Raw genomic sequence first — 20,720 nt, 5'->3', positions numbered from 1 at the left:
AAATAGACAAGCTATAATTTTGGTAAATACATATGTATGTATGTATCACAACACTCCATCGCAACACTTGCCCATCAAAACATAATCCCTTCAATTTTTACACTTTACACATATCAAAAGTAGGCGTGGTCAGTCACTTCTAAAATGGAGGATAGAAGAAAGCTCATTTCTAAGGCTCTGGTGTTTCTAGTCTAACCATTCCTAATGTTTTATTTATAATGCATAAGTATGTTTGTAGTTTCATTTCCGTCTTTATGTCACGTATGTATGTATGTATGTGTTTAAATAGCACATTATAAAAGGTATCACTGCCGAATATCAAAATTTAGAAGAAACAGTTTTTCATTGTCATTTTTTTTTTTTACAAGTTGACCAAATATATGTTTAAAATGGGGGTTATATTCACATTTACAATAAATACATCTCAAATAACATTTTTATTCATAGAAGACTCTAAATAGAGTGTCGATGAATGAATGTAATATATTTATTTATTACGGCAGTCCATACCTTGAGGAGGGGTTGTAACTGCTGATTGTAAATTTCGCGATTTGCTCGTCAGTCCGCCAGAAGATCTGCACGGAGTAGATTCACTGCCTCTAACTGGACTTGATGCGTGTGAATGGGATGAAGTGTTTGATGAGGAGGAGCTATGTGACGAGCTGTAGCTACTGGGTGAACGGGAGTGCGACCGGCTCGAAGATGTCGTGCTCCGACCATGTAAACGATGCGTTCGCGCTGTATGCTGTTGAAGCGCGCTTTGTGTAGACGAGAGGGGAGAGGTGGTGCAGCTGCTCGTAGCAGCTAACTCTGGAGCTGTGGAAGAGGTGGTGTTATTATTGATGCCAATTCTATTTCTAAGAAGCTGAATTTCAGCGTCTGCAGCCGCTTCAATAAAAGATGTTGCTACATTTAAAACGCCACTATTATTGTTACCATTTGTGTGACTTCCAACAGTTAACTGCGAAGATAACGTGGTGGTAATGCCTGTCGCATTCGTTGACGGTATTATATTACTGCTACTGCTTAAACTACTGCTATAACTACTACTGATTGTACTACAACCGCCACTGCCACTATTATTTGTAAACGAGGATGTTGTCGAAGTTGCTGTTGGTGCACCCATGCCCATTCCCGACATATCCGTCGTCATAGTCGATGTTGTAAGTGAATTTTTAGACGACTCTAAGCCTATTTCGGATTTAGCAATTTTATTCAAATTCGAATTATTTTTCATCCAATACGCACTAGACGCTGAAGTTGTTGCTGTATGCGACGTTGTTGGACTTAGGTCCGTCACAGTACCGTAATAATTGTTCCGCTGGTGTGACGTTAACGTGCGTGCAATTGCCGTTGTGATGGAGGAGGCAGGTGTGGTGATTGAATTTGAGGTGGAATAAAAGTTGTGGATGCAGTTGCTGCCTACTGTTGAGGCGACGGCATTGCCACTGCCACCAGGACTGTTCGTGTTCGTCGCAGCAGCGTCGTACCATGACGACGGCAGTGCACGGTTATAATTGTTGATGGTGGCACCGTTCGAACTTCTGCAACGTAAATTTTATTATATTTTTCCTACAACGCCAATATCTAAAAATGTTACAGTTCTTGTTTATTTTTCTACTTGCCTCTCGTTTAACTGTGCAGATAAATAAGGTCCATTTTTGTACAAACGATCACGTGTTCTATTACGATTATCTAAGGTGCCACTGGCACTAATACCGGGACCACCAGAAGTTACAGTGCCTACAGAGGATATATCCTGTATAGACGCCGTTGGACTTGACGTTGCCAAGCTGTTTGACGTTTGATAACCACCGTTGCTTCCAATAGAAGGGCGGTTTGAACGACGCAAATAGGTGTCGTTTTCTGCAGCTATTCGGGAACTGCGTTCATAGAAGCCACTGTTCCGTTCTGTGAAATTTGGAGTTGGAACGTCTTCAGTAGACCTAGAATATTACAAAAGGAGAAAACCGCTTGTAATTTAGTACCTCATCATTTGTTGGCAATAGCAATTACAACATAAATAATTCTTAAACCAACAACAAACAATTCATATAGTATTTATTATAAACGGTGACTACTGTACCACTATATCCTATATTATTGATCCTATTACCTTTGTTTCTTCTTCATCATCTATGTTGAATTGCAAAGAGGTTCAGAGAGGCCGACCATTCAGTGATTAAATATTATTGTGTATTTTTCCAATAATTATCAAGTAATTAATATTAGTTTATGCATTTAAACTGGATATGGTCTATTCCGTTACGAGAAAAAACAATACAATAACAATAGTTAGCGAAATTATTCTAAACACCATACAACTGGGGATTCTCTTTTCACACAAAATGTCAAAATCATTATTATTTATTCATAAATACTCAATATATAAATCTCACAAAAATTTGCAAAAAAAAAAAAATGTTCTCCCTAATTACGAATATAAATATGTAAATAAGTACAAAAGATTTATGTTCGAAAACCAGTGTAGCCAAATTTTCAAGCTCAAAACATTGCATCGAACTAAAGGCCAACCTTTTCTTATCGTCAAAAGAATCCCACTAAAAGAAGCGTTTTAATTTAGCAAAAATAAAACACAAACATAAAATTTCGTTTAAATTACTCTCAGTGATTTATTAGTGATTAATACAACAAATACTTACAACATAATACTTTCACGCAAGATAATGCATTTATTGAAGGAAGTCGCAAATGATTACGAACTTATGTAGCTTTTAAAAGTATTTTTTGTTAACAATTTGAATTTTTATTAGTGAAGTAAAGCCAAATATTTAATGAATTTTTCTCAATCCATGGTGAATGTTGTGAGCCGGAGTATTAAGCACACTAAAATGAATACAACTCTTAAAGTAATACACCATGAAGTCAGAAGTATATTGCTCTATAAGCTATATCTTCGAATTGATTTCAACAGTTTAACTTTTCGATATTCCAAAACAGTGTTGTCATTATTTATTAGTAAGTAAGTATATTTTGTATCGTCTGATAAGTTAAGAAAATTGTTACAGACAATAAAATAAATTTAAAAAATAAACTAAAAATTTGTAATGTAGTAAACTGTGTGTAATTTCTTTTAGAAATATGTCCGTCCATTACCATTAGAAGTGCAAAAATATGCAAAAACAAGTTAGGATGCGCTAAGTTCGCGTGTAACCGAACATTTTATGCTCTTGCAACTTGCAAGGAACAAAGGCGGAGGAACACCTTCAGGTTTTGGCAAAACTTAATATCAAAGTAAGGAAAGTATCGCCGTGATTTCTTTCATTCAAGGAAAGAGGATACACTAGAAAAGTATTAGATGAGGTACGTAGTGAACCGAGTTTCGAAAATATTTATGTTAGGTATATGAGGGCTAAGGGAAGTGTTGACTTACTTTTACCCAGTTCCTTTGAGGGCACTATTTGAGCAAAGAGTTATTCTGATAACTTTATTGATGTTTGATTTGTATACTGCAAAGTGAAGAGAACAAACGGTATTTAAAAGTTTGTTATGTGGAAATTAGACGTGGTTGTCATCCGATTTCCCGATCTCATTTTTGCTGTGTCAATTAGGCAGGTTTTCGGTAACCTCACACACCAAATTTGGTTGAAATCGGTCAAGTAGTTCCTGAGATATAGGATTTCACCTAAGGGTGTTCAGTGCCACGCTCCTTGTCCAATTTGCACACCAGATCCTAAAAAGCCCTTCTCTACCATCCTGGTTGTGAAATTTTATGTTTGTGGCTCATTTATTCAGTGAGTTATAGTATTGTACTTTTAGTAGTTTTCAACAGATCCGTTATATCAGGAGTGTGCGTTGTTATTGTCCAATTTTACCCATTAGACCATGCAAGTTAGATTGATGTGTGGGTGGTAGGTAGGTGGGTGTGGCAATGGTCCGATTCCGCCCATTTGCAATTCGAACCTCCCTTGGGTACTAAGAAATATGTGTACCAAGTTTCATCAAGATATCTCAATTTTTACTCAAGTTATCGCTTGCACGGACACGCGACAGACGGACAGACAGACACCCGGATTTCAACTCGTCTCTTCATCCTTATCATTTATATATACATAGATAACCCTATATCTAACTCTAGATTAGTTTTAGGTGATACAAACAACCCTGTAGCAACATGTTGCAAGAGCATAAAAACTATTTCGATTATGGTGCAGAACTATTGGTTTTATAATGATCGATTAGTAAATCGTTCTACTATATAATTAGTAAGACTACTGTTTTTCTGTCTAGATGGATTTCAGCAGGAATTCACTGCAGTGAACTCGTCATTGAACTGAGTACATGTGTGCATGTATCAGGTCCATATTTTCATATACTCCCTTGCCATATTATAGTTATAAAGACTGTAAGCTCTTACGCTTATTATATTATCACGAATAAAATTATACATACATATATATATTCACATATATAATATATGTTTTTACATACATATTTGTGTATATGTGTGCATACATACTTGTATGTATGTAAGCACATGTGCAATGATCCTTGCTCTGCCCTGCTAAGGGCATATCAGCATCAGACTTCCTTTTAGTTTTATGGGTTTCAACGATTGTTATTATTTTAAACTTTCGACCTCAATTAAGCTCATCTGTGTTATCTAATGGCAACCGCCTTCTGTCAAATTAAATGTAGTCTCCGTCGATTTCTTTACTAGTTATTTCGCTTTGCTTTTGATGAGGTATCAAATGAGAATGGTGGCGATCTCTCACGGTATATACTATGTCAGATATAAATATGTAACGTATACTATGTTATAAAAGGGAGGTCGTCTTCAAATAGAATCTAAAGCTCAATATTTGTAATATCGCAAATTGCAAGAGCAGAAAATGTTCATTCATATTCGCAATCCCTTGCAGCTTGGAGCATCAAAGTTTATATAACAATGTACATATGTGAATAAAAGACACTATGTAAGAATTTATCATCGTTGGCATAACAATGAACATTATAAGCAAGTATATACATATATATGTAAGTAAATAGGAGGGTATGTAAAAAACTTATACTCAAAGAGAGTCCCAACATAGTGGGAACAGCCCCCTATTTACCGATGAGAAGAGAGACTCAGTTTATGCGCATGATTCTATTCTACATTCACGTTGGTGTGAAGCTGCGTATTTGCAGTTATAGTTAAGTTTGTGCACATTCGTATTTGCAGCATAAGTAGATCCCTTCCCCACTGTTGATGGTAGAACCCGTGAAAATATAAATGTTAACTGATTTATATACGTTTTCCTTATGTTATAGTAATATGTAATGTGTTCTTATTTAAATACAAACATATACCAGATACCAAATACATATGCATAGCGTCAGTGTTTCTCGTTGCTTTAACACCAATATAACATCAGATGAAATACTTTTTTCAATAATCCTGACGCAGCGATTAAATAGAAATGAGTCGGTGAAAAAGAAAATGAAAACGTTCTCTTCATAGGAGGCATTTTTAGACAAATGAACTTTAAATACAATTATGAATACGCCACAGTTACAACCGCCCATCGGTAGCTGTCACAACAGTCGCCAAAATAAACAAACGAATTTTACACATATTTATGTTCAGTGCTTAGAGCAAAGATATTTTTTGGCTCCCCATGTCAATACCAATCGAGTCATATCTAGAAAATCACCTAAAAATTGACTATTTAAGATTTTTACCGCAGTGCGTCAAACTGAAGGTCTATGATGATAAAATTGCTACGACTGGCATATGTATCGAAAACCATCGAGATGCAGCGAGATAAGGCTAATGCTGGAAAAGTAGTGCAAAATTCTGCCTACAGAATGGTCAGCATAAGACGCTTTCGCAGCTTTCGAACTAATAAAACTATAATATTGTTATTATATTGACAATTTCAATAATTTTCCGTTGTTTAAACCTCCATAAAGCACTTTTTACATATATTGAATGACGTGCAAGTGTCACAGAGTAATATTAAATTTTATTAACACAACATTTACCGGAAAATTGACAAAATTAGTGTTACATTTTTAAATGTAATTGTAGGCATTAATTTAGAAAATCGCCACTTAAGCGCTAGTAGCCAATGCAAATCATCCAATCGAACAAATCAACGTCTTAAAGCGTTATTGTACGAGTATTTTATATAAATTATTATTTTTAACTAATTTTTATCGCATATTGCAAACTCTTTGTACAAATGGCTCTTAGTGGATGGCGCGTTAGAACACAACGTTTGGACTCTTTTTAGAAGTCTGTCATTTCGAAACAGAATTTTTTTTAAAATTACTGGCAATGATATGTACACACATAATGTATGTCACATAATGAGGCAAACGTGTTTAAAATTTTTAATTCACAATTATACTTCTTTTGGCGATATTACGCGATGCTGTGAGAAATGTACAGCTATTTACATTCAGGCCACAATGGAATAGCCACAAACTTACATTATGTACATTGCAACTTACACAATTTTTCAATACAATAACGTGTCATCTCGTCAGCAAGACGCGCAAAACAACAAATGTAGCTCAGAATATTAATGAGGCGTATGTATGCAATTTCATATTAGATAAGACACACATATAATTTAAGTTTATGTAATGAGCAGCGCTTCGGTGGGAAAATGATGAATAATTCAACCATTTTTGCCACAAATGAAACTGAAATGCTGCAACACCTTTTACATTACCTGTGGGAACTTCGCATAAACAGCAATAAACATATACTCGTATGTACATACAAAGACAAAAAACATATACCGATTTTTACAATTTATATATGGTTATTAACACGAGTCAGTAATAGCTCAGATAAACCTCATGACTTTTGTCGCTTTTTTATCCTGTAATATTTACTGTGCAGTATCCCTGTTACGAATACTCAAAGCTTTAAAAATATCACTGCTTAAGAAAATAAAAATTTTTTTGTTGCCTTGCATGGCTTACTACAATTTGATCTTATATTTTAATCAATTAATTATCCGCTTGTTGGTAATAAAATTAATTTTTCCTGTCATAATTAGGGTTCTATGCACCTTTTTCTATCTTACAAACATCAACAACTCTCAAGCTCCTTACCGAAATATATGCGAAAATATGCGAAAAATTATGCGTCTAGATTTACAGTATACAAAACGTCTTGTTTTACTTAATGAAAATCTTCCTTTGCGTTTCAAAAGTGATTTGCAAGTCCTCTCAGAAACAATAATGTCGCCAAATTTACAGAAATCGGTACTGTCAACCAATGGAAGTATATGAGAGGGTGAAACATCTATGCCAAGGTAATACGTAATTAAATTAGGAATGATAAATCAATTTGTCAAAGCGTGAGCGGATATTGTTTTAATTACATTTGAGGAAAATTTTCGAAGCTTAGTATGGAAAATTATAACTGTTCTGAAGACTGCAGTTTGGAAAATTTTGTATAGATAGTCGAAAATTTACTAGGTAACTATAAAACACCAAATTATGAAGAAACTGTGTAAAATATCCTGACAAACTTTAAGATTTCAGAAGCAAATCAAGTTAGACTATCCGCAAAAGAATTCCGGATAACTTAGGAAATTGAAGTGAGCACCAGGCAGAGCAATTCTACCGGGATCTAAAATCGGTAAAAGAAAGTTATCAAGTTTGATAAGATTGTCACTTCATAACAGATTAAAAAGACCTATATACATACATTATAACAACTGTAATAAAACTTACATCTCAAAACTTGAGAGGGGGAACTTTGTTGTTCTCGAAAAATGTGAACTGATTTTTTATTGGGTTATCTCAAGTTCTTTGTGTCAAGCGCCGGCGATCTCAATGAAGATATCACCTTCCCCGAATTTATTATTAATTAAATCTGTTGAAATACTAAAGGCAATTTTTCGTTATCTTTATTTCGTAATTTGTTATTCAAAAACAGTAAAAATGCTAGTTCTATTTAATTAATATTATCTGGAGCATTGTAGCTCTCGCAACCTATATATTACCATATCTGCTAGAACTGCTTTGCCTATAAAATCAGTATGATGCTAAAAAATATCCTTCAAATTGGAATTCTTCGCAACTTAATACCTGTTTAGCCTTGAAACCGTCTTAATAAAGCAAAACTAAAATAACTAGCATACTATGGACAGATTCCTTAAAGCCGAAAAATCATTAACCCGCAAACCAAACCCGCGATATGGAAAAGGGGGGGAATGAATACATGCCAGTCCACGGAACGAAGGACATTTTAGTTATGTTTTGGGTCATAAATAATTGCACCCAATATATTTTCAGACAAAATGAAAATCGTCTTGAACTTTCAAAATAGTTGTAATTTTATTTAAAAACAAGTATTGAGCTTCAGTTTTTTAACGCCAAGCATCAGTTATATACATACATACATACATACATATAAGTATGTTAGTATTGACCTACTGTGGAGCGTAAAAATACTTTACTTAAAAAATTCTTGCTTATCTAAACATTGTTAACCCGCTAAACAGAAAATCAAGAGTTGAATATAATATTATTATGGTGTTCTAGGTTTTTGGTAGTGTAGAAATACCACCATGAGTAGGCACTTGCGTATATACGAATATTCTATATACATATGTATGTTGCTGTACATTAATCACAAGAATAACGGAAAAATAATTTAAAATTTCGCGAAATGTTATTTTTAGTTAGAATTTTTCGTATTCAGGTAGATTTAGCATATTTATTTATTAACAAGTAAAATATTTTATTTCACAATTTCAAGAGCTTTACGCGCTGTTTCGCGATCAATTTGAACTTTGTAACATTATTTTTCTTCTGCTCGTATAATATTTTGTGATAACATATGTACATGTGAATGTATGTATGCACATACATACATATATAGCTTCTGTCCTATCATTATTAAGGCATCTTTTTAAATTTTGTATATGTACATACACATAAACATAGGTTAGAGTGAATTATCTTATAATATTTAGCTCTGTTATATAGAAATATGTATGTACCATATAGATGCATAAAAAATGTTGATATATACAAAGTTCTCATAAAATCTGTACTTACGGGCATGTGACCACTCTTTACCATCTCAATAATCCAGGACTTGAGATGGGCAAATAGCGGTATAAACAACATTATATACATATACACACATATGTACAAGGTGATAGCGTTTGAATACGTACCTATAACAAGAAAATGCAAAATATTAGAGTAATGAAAGTTTCAATTTCATAGTATTTACATTCAACAAGATATCTATATGAAATTAAATACGATATATACCATATGTAATATGAATATATATATATATTATATATATAATATGTATGTAAGGTACATGTGGCAGCAGCAAAGAATGCGTATACAAAAATGTCTGAAAACAACCTGCCAAAAATTAGATAATATACAGTAAACCAAAAGCACACTTGTACAGAGAGAAGTTTTGACTCTGAAGTGAGTTTTCTCTTAAACTATTTCAGTTTTAAGCTGCAATCAAGCGTAAAAATATAAGAGTCTTATGTATTTTTATAAACATTTTAACCATAAACTAATTTTATTGTTAACGATTGCACAAAATTAAAATATCTCCTTTTTGAGCGGCCAATTTCTTTTCTGCGGTTGTAGATTTTGACGAAAAAATGGTGAATAAACAAACATCTCAAGATTTACAGACTTTAGTCGTCAAATTCAGGCAAGAGAACAACAATACTCGCGAATTAGCAAAACACTTAATTCTGTTTTTACACGGCTTTGATTTAACGTTTTGAAAATAAAACAATTTTTAATTTTATGCACGATTCTATGCCATTTAGCACGATTTTTTTTATCACAAATTAAGAGGAATTTCCTTTTTGTGGATTCTCAAAAGGACTGGTGGAGTGGGAAGACTTGATGGTAGTGGACCGCCTAATAAGATTAACACACCCGAAGCTGAAAGAAAAGTTGCTTGGAGTATCAAGAAAGCCCCCAAAATATCTGCTGTCGTTCTCGCTAAGGAGTTGGAACTTCTTGCATTCACTCAATTTTAGAACGTATACACAACGAAGCAAGCCTCACTTAACGAAGAGAAATATTGCGAAATCAATCGTGCTAACGAATTTTGTGATTCTGTAATTTTTACCAATGAGTCTAAATTTAATTTACTTGGATCTGATGGTCGTCAATTTATATGGCGAAAGAAGGGTTAAGCGCTAAAAGATAACAAATTAAATAAGCCTGTCAGCATAGAGCAGGCTACATTGTGTGGTGTGTGGTGCAATGGAGGCAAAAGGGGTGTAGTGGGAGCAAATGGCGTCAGTAACCTTGTTTTCATCGAAGAAATAATATGACGAATGGACTACTAGGCAATATTAAAAGATAATTTGGCTCCGTCTGTAACTGAACTCAAATTAAATGGTAGTTAATGCCTTATTCAGGATAACAACCCGAAGCATTCTGCTTTAGTGGTTAAGGAATGGTGGTTGTATCACGTGAAAAAAGTGCTGCTGCATCCTCACCAGAGCCCATAGCTCAATCCGATTGAACACCTGTGGGCTTATGTGAAGACGAAGTTACGAGATCGAAAAGTTAATAGAAAAAATTAGGTTAAGGCAGCTTTGGTGTTCGAAAATGAAGTTATATTGGACTTTTAAAAATAAATTTCAAGTAGATTATGAAAATTGATAAAATAGTATTTTTCTCACTTTTGGATGCAACTCAAAAGTTTTAATAGTTTAGGAGTTAAGTCACTTCAAAGTCAAATCATGACCATCCCTGTACAAGTTGTTTTTTTGTCTACTGTATGTATGTATATAATGCTACGGAACTTTCAAAGAACCAAATTCAAAATATCTGAAACTAATGACAACAAAAATGGAATATGTTTGGCAGCTGAAATGTTACCAGATTTAATAAATACCTTCAGGAAGATTTTAGCTATTAATTTGAACATTATTTTGCCATGCGCTTAAGCTCGTCCAAAACTATAAAATTCTTTCTATAGCATTCACCACATGAACATACTTATATAAAATTTATTTATATTTACATTTTCCTGCCTTAATATATTTAACATTATTCGAATTCGAATTATATCTGTAATAAACGAGAAGTATTCAAAATGTAATGAAATAGTGATACGGTGAAATGGGTTTACAAAAGCCGAATATGTTTGTGTTTTCTGACAGTTTTCAAAAACATTATGTACATATGATAGGAGCCACATCAACTTAGCAAATTATATGTAAGTTATAGGTACATATTGCTAGAAACACGTCCACATAATAGGCATACATAGGTACATATGTATGTATGTATGCAGGTAGGCCATGCTATCCCGGTGAAGAACCAAAAGTGTGGTAAAAAAATATTCTCTACAAAAGAGATTGTGATAGAAGAGTTGGTGTCGCTAAAAACCACCGCCGTAGTTGCTAATTGCAAATATTGTATTATCATGACCATGGAAAAGTACAAAATACGAATGATCTATGTACGAGTATGTCTGTATGCGTGTGTATATGTACCACATGTGTACGCACTTGTATAGAACATAGGGTTTCTAGTACTGCAGACGAGATAGACGACGACTCTACTTTCATAAATAAGTGTGTATAAGATATACTTGAAAGCCAATTTTTTCCACATCATCAAAGTCATCAACAAAGGCAAGGCTTTGAGCAAAACCGCGCAAAGAGAAGAAAATCTGTTAACTGATACTGTGCTTGTTGTTATTGCAAACTGTTATCATAGTTTTTGTTCACTGCTCTACACATTGTTTCCGCCATCGTTGTGTTGCTTTGGTTTCTGTCACCGATTTTATTCCCAGTCTAGTGCCCCTCTCCCAGGCTGTCTGTCTTGCAACATGTTTTATTAGTTTGTATGTTTGGTGTGTTTCGTCTTTCCGCTTATTTTGCCAGCAGTTCAATGAACTTTATTTCATATTTCGCGCGCGCGCTTCTTAATCGCAGCTCTCCCATTTCATTTTGCACACTGACGCATGTACACACTCTCGCACACGCACACACACATACACATGTAGATATACACATCCATAAATAGAGTCTATGTTATCATAGATATGTGCTTCCCAACCACATCCACAAATGCTGTTGCTACACTTCTTTCTGTTCTGGATGCCACTTATGAGGCCAGGTGACGATCCACTTACGACATATAGTGATATGTCATATACTCGCAACTACATACATATATACAATTACATACATATGTAGCACAAATGCTATGCCGCTATGCTCTCTAAATGTCACTCTTTCTGAAATTCTAACTATTTGGACTTCTCAACTCGGAGTTGCCATGAGGCGAGTGTAATGTCTGCCCATTCACCGACCAATCAAGCGGTTGTGTCCTAACAGCGAAGCTCACATGATGCTCATCCTGGGTTAAAGTAAGCAAAAGCTAACAAAAGCTGGTTCAAATCGTCTCGAAGAATGAGTATAAGCAATAACAGCAGTGACTCTTCGAGGTTTTAAGTAAAGATCAGCGTTTCTTATAGTCTCAATTCCAGTCAAAGCTAGAAGCTTTCCATTACTGGGGAATAAACTAATCGCTGGTGGGCAATATTTTAAATCTATCGCAAAGCGAAGGCTCATTGTAAATCGGATGCAAACATACATACATTCATATGTATGTACGTAAATATGTATATGAAGTGACTTTCAAAAAGAAATTAGAGAAACTTTAACAATTATGTAAATGCAATTATTTGTACATACGTATATAAAAAGACGACGTGGAGCCGATTGCAGTTTAACATGGAAATATTCGAGGTGTTCATAAATAATGCTCTACAGAAAATTTAAAGAATTACAAAATCAACAAAATCGAAAAATTTTATGGAGAAATTTGAAATAAACAAACAATAGGAATACAATGGCAAAAAGCGCTCAAAATAGTAGCAATGTTTGTTTATGTGTGTGTGCAAAAGCACAACAATGAGGCCATTGGTCAGCTGATCCTCCATTCGTTTGTTCAGAGGTACATATGTGCCTGTGTATGAGTTGTCAGTACCGCTAGACACCTAAGTTCAGTAGTCATATGTCTATAGATTTGAACATAGAGAATGTATATACATATATATGTTAATAGATATATACATATACATATATGTATGTATGTATGTATATATAATAATAATAATGGTGACCGTTGCCACAGTCACAGCACGGCTATAATAGCATAAGTCAATGACATTTGGAAATTTTGTAGGTGAGTTGCGGCCACAGCCACACCGCCATAGGGACGAACGTCACGAACAGTAAAGAAACAAAGAAGAAAGACCGCAACGACAATAGCAAAAGCAGCGAGCAGCGAGCAGTAAGCATCGGGCAGTGTGCAGCAACCAAACACAAAAACTTCATTTCAACTTTAACACTTCAAGTGCGTCAATGAACGCTTCAAGCTGGCACTCCAATGTTAAAGTTCGAACCGAAGCTTACAGTGGGTCGTACTGAATAACCTGCGTTGTAAAACGCCAATTGGTAGCTTACCAAGAAACCAAATAAACATAATTTCATTCGCTTCCTTATCGGATTGATAATTGCTTAAAGTAGATTTTTAAATTGCATTCAATAGATATCGTTTTATTTGAAGACTTGACAAATTGGGTGGGCTAAGGAATATGGTATTGCCAGTCTAAACATAAACGTTTCAAAAGTCGAATTGTGAAGTCGGGTTCCTTTAGCAGCTAGAAAACAAGTCGAGCAATAGTATACAGAGATATGTGACAAATTTCAAAACGATTTAGCAATCATAGGTAAAGACACAAAAAATCTAGTTGGAACCTCTAATGACTTTACATCAAATAAGCTACACCACTAATAGTGAAGGATATGATAATATCAATTTTATATTATATTAAGCCAGTTTCTGAGTACTTCCATGGTATGCTCGTTTAATATATAATATATATATATATATATACAATAATAATAACTCTATTCTCATGTTATTGATAATGAGAACATACCATACTTGTATATCTCAAAATATCTAAAACTATGAAAATTTTAATACGCTTCTGAAAAAATGTTCACAAATTCCTTTAAAATAGTGAACCAAATTTGAATTAAATAATAAATCGATTAATTTTTTTACGAAAGAAATAAAATCACGGTCGATTGTCTGTCATTGAATAGACACTTTTCGAAACAACTTTTTGGACTACGTAATTTTAATTCTACGACCTGGAAGTACTGTGTTTTTAAAATGCATGTATACATCCATTTCCAGTAGAATTTGAAAATATATGTATGTAAATTTTGGCATTTTAATTTGCAAAAAAGCTACGCTTTTCTATTGCATACTCCTTGGCTGATAACAACAAAGAATAAAAGTAATTAGACAGTTTCACATCTTAACAGTCATAACGAGACTAATTTAGCGCAAAAAGAACAAGATCTTAACGCGCTCATCGGTAGGCAAGCGGCACAGCAGATTTAAGAACTATCGGTGCGATCCGGAGAGAAATGGAATTGTTCAAGTAACAGCCTTGGTGTCTTCTTTCTGATTGTATTTATTTTCTTTTGTTTGCATATTAGCTTAAACGGAAAGTTTTTTATAAGCACATCTTTTATATGCGCATATACTATTTTTATTCGTATGTATATATGCATTTATAAGCAGTCGCAAGTATACATATTTACATATATATGTATAAATAAATAAACCGTATATGAATACAGATAATAATGGTTTTCTCTTCGGCACCTAAAGTAGCACAAAATGGGAATTAAGCAAAGCAGTGGTGGTGGCGTAAGCGCGCCTTAAGTGCTCGTTAAAATTTATTAAGATCATTTGGAGGACTTCACAGAAACTGTTTAAACACAAAATGATATCTTCTCTTAGAGGCCACTCTTTGTTTACACAATTGAACTTATGGGTGGGCGGATGACTGTAGGTGTGTTTGTGTGTAATTTGGTGCAAGAATAAACGGTTGTTGCATTTAGAAAGCCACACCAGCGAAATATACACAGATTTTACATTATTCGACTTAATTCTATGCATATGTACATTTGCATATGTATGTTTGTATATTTTCATGTATATATACCATATATATGTATGCACTTGTCGTGTGTATACTTGCATGTATTTAATATATTTACTACATATGTATGTAGGTACATATGTACATATATATATCTGCATAATGCTAGTTAGTGTGAGTATGTGATTTTATGTAACATAAGTAGTAGAAAGCGGACCTTGTGTGTGAGCCCCTCTAAGTGAAGTAAAGAGCAGATGACCACTTAATGGAGACAAGCCGCCAACGCTTTATTCATTAATCTTTGAAATTTAATGTCAATAAGGCAAGTATCTATGCAGTTTCTGCATACGATCAATAAATTTGCAGTAAAGAACAACATAGAAGTCGCAGTAAAGTGTTTATAAAAAACATGTCAACTCTCATAGTTTTCATTATTTACATTTGAATTTTTTGCAAACTATTGTATCGCATATGTATCTATATACATACATACTACATATGCGATACACGCAGGTATTCTGTATACATCAAAGTGAAAAGGAAGCAAAATGTCGACGCTCAAACACATTCACACACATGAATATTTTTATATAAACTAAATGCACGTAAATATATTTCTTGCTCATTGGCAATAACCGGTTTACGTTTCTGGTATTTTATGCTTATAATTCTCCGTTCATCCACAATGTCTGCACCTCTACACACTTTTATCGACATTTGTAAATATATAAACCACATACACACAAAAGCTGAAGCACATACGAGTATTCGAACAAAGTTGTCATTTAACACACAACAGGTACATTTCTTGTTTACCTATCCAGACTCCTCGCTTGACCACATTGTATGGCGACCGGTTTTTTACCTGCTATCAAACATAACTTTTCTTTAGTGATTATTGTATTAAATATGGCTTGTTTGTTCCTCAGTTTGAGGTAAAAAGCATCCTCACCTTTCTTCGTTGAAAAGTTATATTGTATTGTATTTTGTCAATATTTTTGTTGTACAAATATACTATATATAATACAAAAATTTAGTACATGTACAATCATACATACATATGCACATGCATACAGTACAGTTAAAAATCAATCGATAACAGGTAACCGCCTTGCTTGGCAACATAATGCCACGAAAAAGAAAGAAGGGGTGACATCTTAAATTTCTTACAAAATGAGATTCACTTCCAAGCAATCATAACATTTTATTCTACAGCTATCTACCGTCCTCAAATATGTACATATGTATGTAAATATTTACGAGTATTATTTTATGCGCATTGCAGTGTAAATATGTATTGTATATAGATAGTTTAAGCGTGTTTTGGCGATATCGGACATACACAAATATAATTTTAGCAAAAATAGAGTAAATGCAAACGGCTAGTTTTACAATCATAATTGTTGAAAGTCGGTCAAGTACCGATAATTCACACATACTTACGTAGGCATTTACTTTTGACTGCCATAAGTGCTTGCTAGAGCCACATGTTATTTTTCACGCTAACACAAATCACACCACTCCACGTTGCAGTTGCCGTCCAATCATAACTGAAAATGCCCTTCTCACACTATCTTATCAAATTTCATGTGATCTAATCAGTTTGAAATGTCAGTTTAACTGATACTCACATTGTACACACATAAGCATTTGGCTGGGTAAATATTTCTTTATCACCTAATGGCAATGATTCGAAATTTTTTCCAAATGATTAATTGTAGTTTATAAGCAAAGTAAAACTGCATTACAAAAACAAATTACAGAGCCTAAATATAAATTCTACGAACACATTCAGTGTGTACTATTATTCAATGCAAATGGTGAATGAGGGCTTAACATGAACAGTTAATAGTTTTACCTTTAAAATACAAAAAGAAACTTAAGGAAATGGGCTAAATTTTCCAGGTCCAAGAAGTGAAAACAACACATACAAAATGAGTAAATAAAGAAAATAATCCTGCAGCTTCTTGAACTTACAATTTTACTCGGGAAGAAATACAGAAATATACTGGATTCTGGTTGAATTTGTAAATGCGATTCAGTTCAAGTAAAATCCAAACTTGCTTTTTACATCTGCCTTATTTCGAATAGTTAATTCGTTAACTTCGGTATTCAGAATTAGAAGTTTAATAGAGCTAGTAATTCTAGGGCAGATAACACTACAGACATCTGCCGCTTATAAAGCACTCATATTAACGGTCATACATGTTCATACGTACATACAGTTATTGTGAATACGATAATTGTGTCGATGTAAATGGAATTGAGCAACGGCAATATTATTGCGTCGCAATATCTGCCGAAGATTACGAGTCTGCTTTTTAGCACCGACTTGCAGGTTTTGTTATTGCAATTTTCGATAGTTCCGTGTGAAGAATAACAAAAAGTGATAAGGAAATATTTACGGGATATATAAAATGCTGGTGGCATCGTCTTGTGGCTTATACTTTTTATATCATATTTTAGGCACATTTTCTTATTATCTATGTACATATGTTACCATACTTACTCGTATACCATTCTTACGTAAATAGTTTCAGTAGTTATTAATGATAAAGGTATTTGAGTGCTGACAGAATTTGTACAATGGCCTCCGACAGTTTCCGGTACCACAGTTTGGGATAAATACATACATACATACATACATACATACATATATTTCACACCACTTTGGAAAGCAACAATTATTTTTGGTTCAGTTCAACAGAGCGTATGAGTAATATTCAAGTGCCAGAAGATTTACTTGAAGGAATTGGACGTTATTGTTTTACCAAAACATGTAAGGTCTAAGTTCGGATGTAACCGAACATTTTATACCCTTGCAACTTGCAAAGAACAAAGGCGGAGGAATACCTTCAGGTTTTCGCAAAACTTTATATCCAACTAAGGAAAGTATCGCCGTGATTTCATTCATTTAAGGAAAGAGGATACACGAGAAAAGTATTAGATGCGGTATAAAGTGAACCGGAGTTTCGAAAATATTTATGTTAAGTATATGGGGGCTAGGGGAAGTGTTGGCTTACTTTTACCCAGTTCCTTTGAGGGCACTATTTGAGCAAAGTTTTATTCTGATGAACTGAACTTTATTGATGTTTGATTTATATACTGCAAAGTATAAAGATCAGACGGTATTTAAAAGTTTGTTATATGGAAATTAGACGTGGTTAGGCAGGCAGGTTTTCGGTAACCTCACACACCAAATTTGGTTGAAATCGGTCAAGTAGTTCCTGAGATATAGCATTTCACCTAAGGGTGTTCGGCACTACGCTCCTTGTCCAATTTGCACAACAGATCCTAAAAAGCCCTTCTCTACCATCCTGGTTGTGAAATTAAATGTTTATTCAGTGGGTTATAGTACTTTAAGTAGTTTTCAACACAACCGTTATATGGGGAGTTGGCGTGGTTATTATCCGATTTTACATATTAGACCATGCAAGTTAAGTTGATAGTTCTTACACGGTTTGGAAAATATGTACGTTAAACCATTTAGTGGACGGAGCCACTTAGGTGTGTCCGGCTACTGCAATCTCCTGTACCAAACTACAGTTTTGCAAAAGTTTTCGTTTAATGGCGTTTTGTGGGCGTGGATTCCGGCCATTGACAATACCAACCTCCCTTGAGTACTAAGAAATATGTGTACCAAGTTTCATCAAGATATCTCAATTTTTACTCAAGTTATCGCTTGCACGAACAGACGGACGGGCGCACAGACAGTCACCCGGATTTCAACTCATCTCGTCATCATGATCATTTATATCTGTATATAACCTTATATCTATCTCGAATTTTTTAGGTGATACAAACAACCGTTACGTGAACAAAACTATTATACTCTGTAGCAACATATTGTAAAAGTATAAAAAGCTCCCGTTTTGGCAAATATTCAGTTTACGTCCAGCCTCCCGGGCAAATGATAAATTTATTCACATTACACGCATCTGAACGTCGATAAGGGCAAACTATTTAGGCGGTGGAAAAACTTCAGAATGTTTTTAAGTGAATTTTCTATCCTTTAAAAGTCGTGTGGCAACCGGTTGACCAATGGTAGCGTATGGCTGTGTCACCTGCCATTTTCATTCAAATATTGATTTTATTTGAGCTTTATAATTATAGCTTTCATTCATGGTGTGCCCGTCCTGAAGAATCGCTTGCGCTTTTAATAATAATTTATTTTATCGATTTTTCTATCAATAATGCAGCGAATCACGAATGTTTTATACATTTGAAGAGCGTGTGACCAGATATACTTCTATAGTATAATTTGTGTAATACTTACATACACATGCATATGTATATACATATGGATATGTATATGAATATAATGTTTATAAACAGAACGTCATGAGGAACAAAAGGGTAAAATGGCGAATGAGGCTATAATTTGATTTTGCACTCGCTTACGTATTTGTGGGTAAGTGTGTGCGTGGTTGAATCAATCGAAGCGAATAGTGATTTCGTGTACATTTTATCTTAAAAAATTAATATTGGCATTTTCCCAATATTATGGCTGAACACCTATGTATGTATGGATGTGCGGCAATTGACGTCAGTGCGATATTGAATTTTACCGCACTTGTAATTTTCTCATTGCACTTACATACATTTATTTTAATTAATATGTAGTTATGTAAATGTTTATGAGCTATGCATGGCCGCTTTCGCGCGAAACATATTATATCAGTTATTGTTTCATCATTCTAAGCAATGTACTGTATATATGTATACATAACTTCATTTAACTCATGTTGGATCGTAGGGCCAAATATACTAAGAATACGAAAATACTATTGTATTTCAACTGTAATTTTATATAAAAAATTATAGTGTTTTCTGAGCATGTTCTACGTAGCTAGTGATTTATAGATTATAATAACTCCATTATAATTTTTAAAATTTAAGCGTTTTTACTCAGTTCTTTTCATTACAGGTATTGAAGGCTCCCACCACTCACACATCGCCTTTCACAGGGCAGACTCTAAAAAAATTTATAAATCTTATATTAATTAATGGGCTTTACGTATGTCGAATTATTGCCAACAGAAATACATGCATGCATACGGACCTTTATTAGCACGACCCACATGTGAAGCAGGGATCTGACGTACATATTATATTACTATATAATCAAGTAATATGTACAAACATATTCCATTCTCCTAATATGTAGTATACTCGTATGTATGTACGTAAATTTTACATTGTGTTATTTGAGAACTTTCAATAAAAATTGTACTAACACAGTATTTAGCATGAATTCTTTTCTACCACACCTGAAATAGCCAATATATATGTACGGACGTATATAAATGTGTATGGGCAATAAATACATGCCGTACGTGTCTGACTAAGGCTTGAATTCATTACACAACCGGCGACCACACTTTGCTGAGCGTAATTTGAGACTTTCGAAAGGTGTTGCGCATACCGAGCAAGCACTTTCCAATGAATACGTGTATAAGGGAACAGTCAACGCTAGTTCAAGAACAAAGAGTCTATGGAAAATCGCATTGTTAGCGACATAATGATATAGTGTACGAAATAAGCTAAGCTGTCAGCATGATGGTTTTATAAACTATTATTTATATTTAATAAATACTTGTATATATTCAAGGTAAAATTCGATCTTAAAATAACGGTTTACCAATAATAACCAGGCGTTCTCCTGGCCTAGCCTAAAAAGTTCATTTGATTCATTGCGAAACATTTGCTGCTCGCTACAAAATAATTTAGGCAAATTTTTCAAAAATAAGTATTTAATAAAATTAAA

General features: G+C 34.1%; 1 protein-coding gene and 2 long non-coding RNA genes across 14 annotated transcripts in view; 2 read left to right on the top strand and 1 right to left on the bottom strand.

The window, feature by feature from the left end:
* The window catches only part of spen (split ends), a 64,140-nt gene that overhangs the window by 22,902 nt on the left and 20,518 nt on the right, over positions 1–20,720 (bottom strand). For 6 of the 12 annotated variants that reach the window (XM_036369475.2, XM_036369476.2, XM_070106961.1 and 3 more), the window contains 2 exons: positions 1,626–1,946; positions 511–1,544 (listed from right to left, as the gene is read on the bottom strand). The exons of 1 other annotated variant lie outside the window; for it this stretch is intronic. In XM_036369475.2, coding sequence (XP_036225368.2) covers positions 511–1,544; positions 1,626–1,946 — 1,355 coding nt within the window. Of the gene's footprint in view, positions 1–510; positions 1,545–1,625; positions 1,947–2,116; positions 2,206–2,663; positions 2,761–20,720 lie in introns of those variants that run through there. 5 more of the 12 variants (XM_036369480.2, XM_036369489.2, XM_070106962.1 and 2 more) reach the window with 4 other exon arrangements.
* Positions 1,079–20,497, top strand: LOC118682174 (uncharacterized). Its single transcript, XR_011395487.1, has 4 exons — positions 1,079–1,163; positions 1,252–1,551; positions 1,645–2,983; positions 19,881–20,497. It is a non-coding gene; the product is annotated as an uncharacterized lncRNA (long non-coding RNA).
* LOC138856312 (uncharacterized) lies at positions 2,998–7,814 on the top strand. The gene is made up of 3 exons (XR_011395488.1): positions 2,998–3,324; positions 7,017–7,440; positions 7,500–7,814. It is a non-coding gene; the product is annotated as an uncharacterized lncRNA (long non-coding RNA).

The sequence above is a fragment of the Bactrocera oleae genome, chromosome 3, assembly GCF_042242935.1.
Source record: "Bactrocera oleae isolate idBacOlea1 chromosome 3, idBacOlea1, whole genome shotgun sequence".
In the NCBI taxonomy this organism is placed as follows: domain Eukaryota; kingdom Metazoa; phylum Arthropoda; class Insecta; order Diptera; family Tephritidae; genus Bactrocera; species Bactrocera oleae.
The sequence above is the reverse complement of the archived record's forward strand: the minus strand, read 5'-3'. Positions and strand labels throughout refer to the sequence as shown.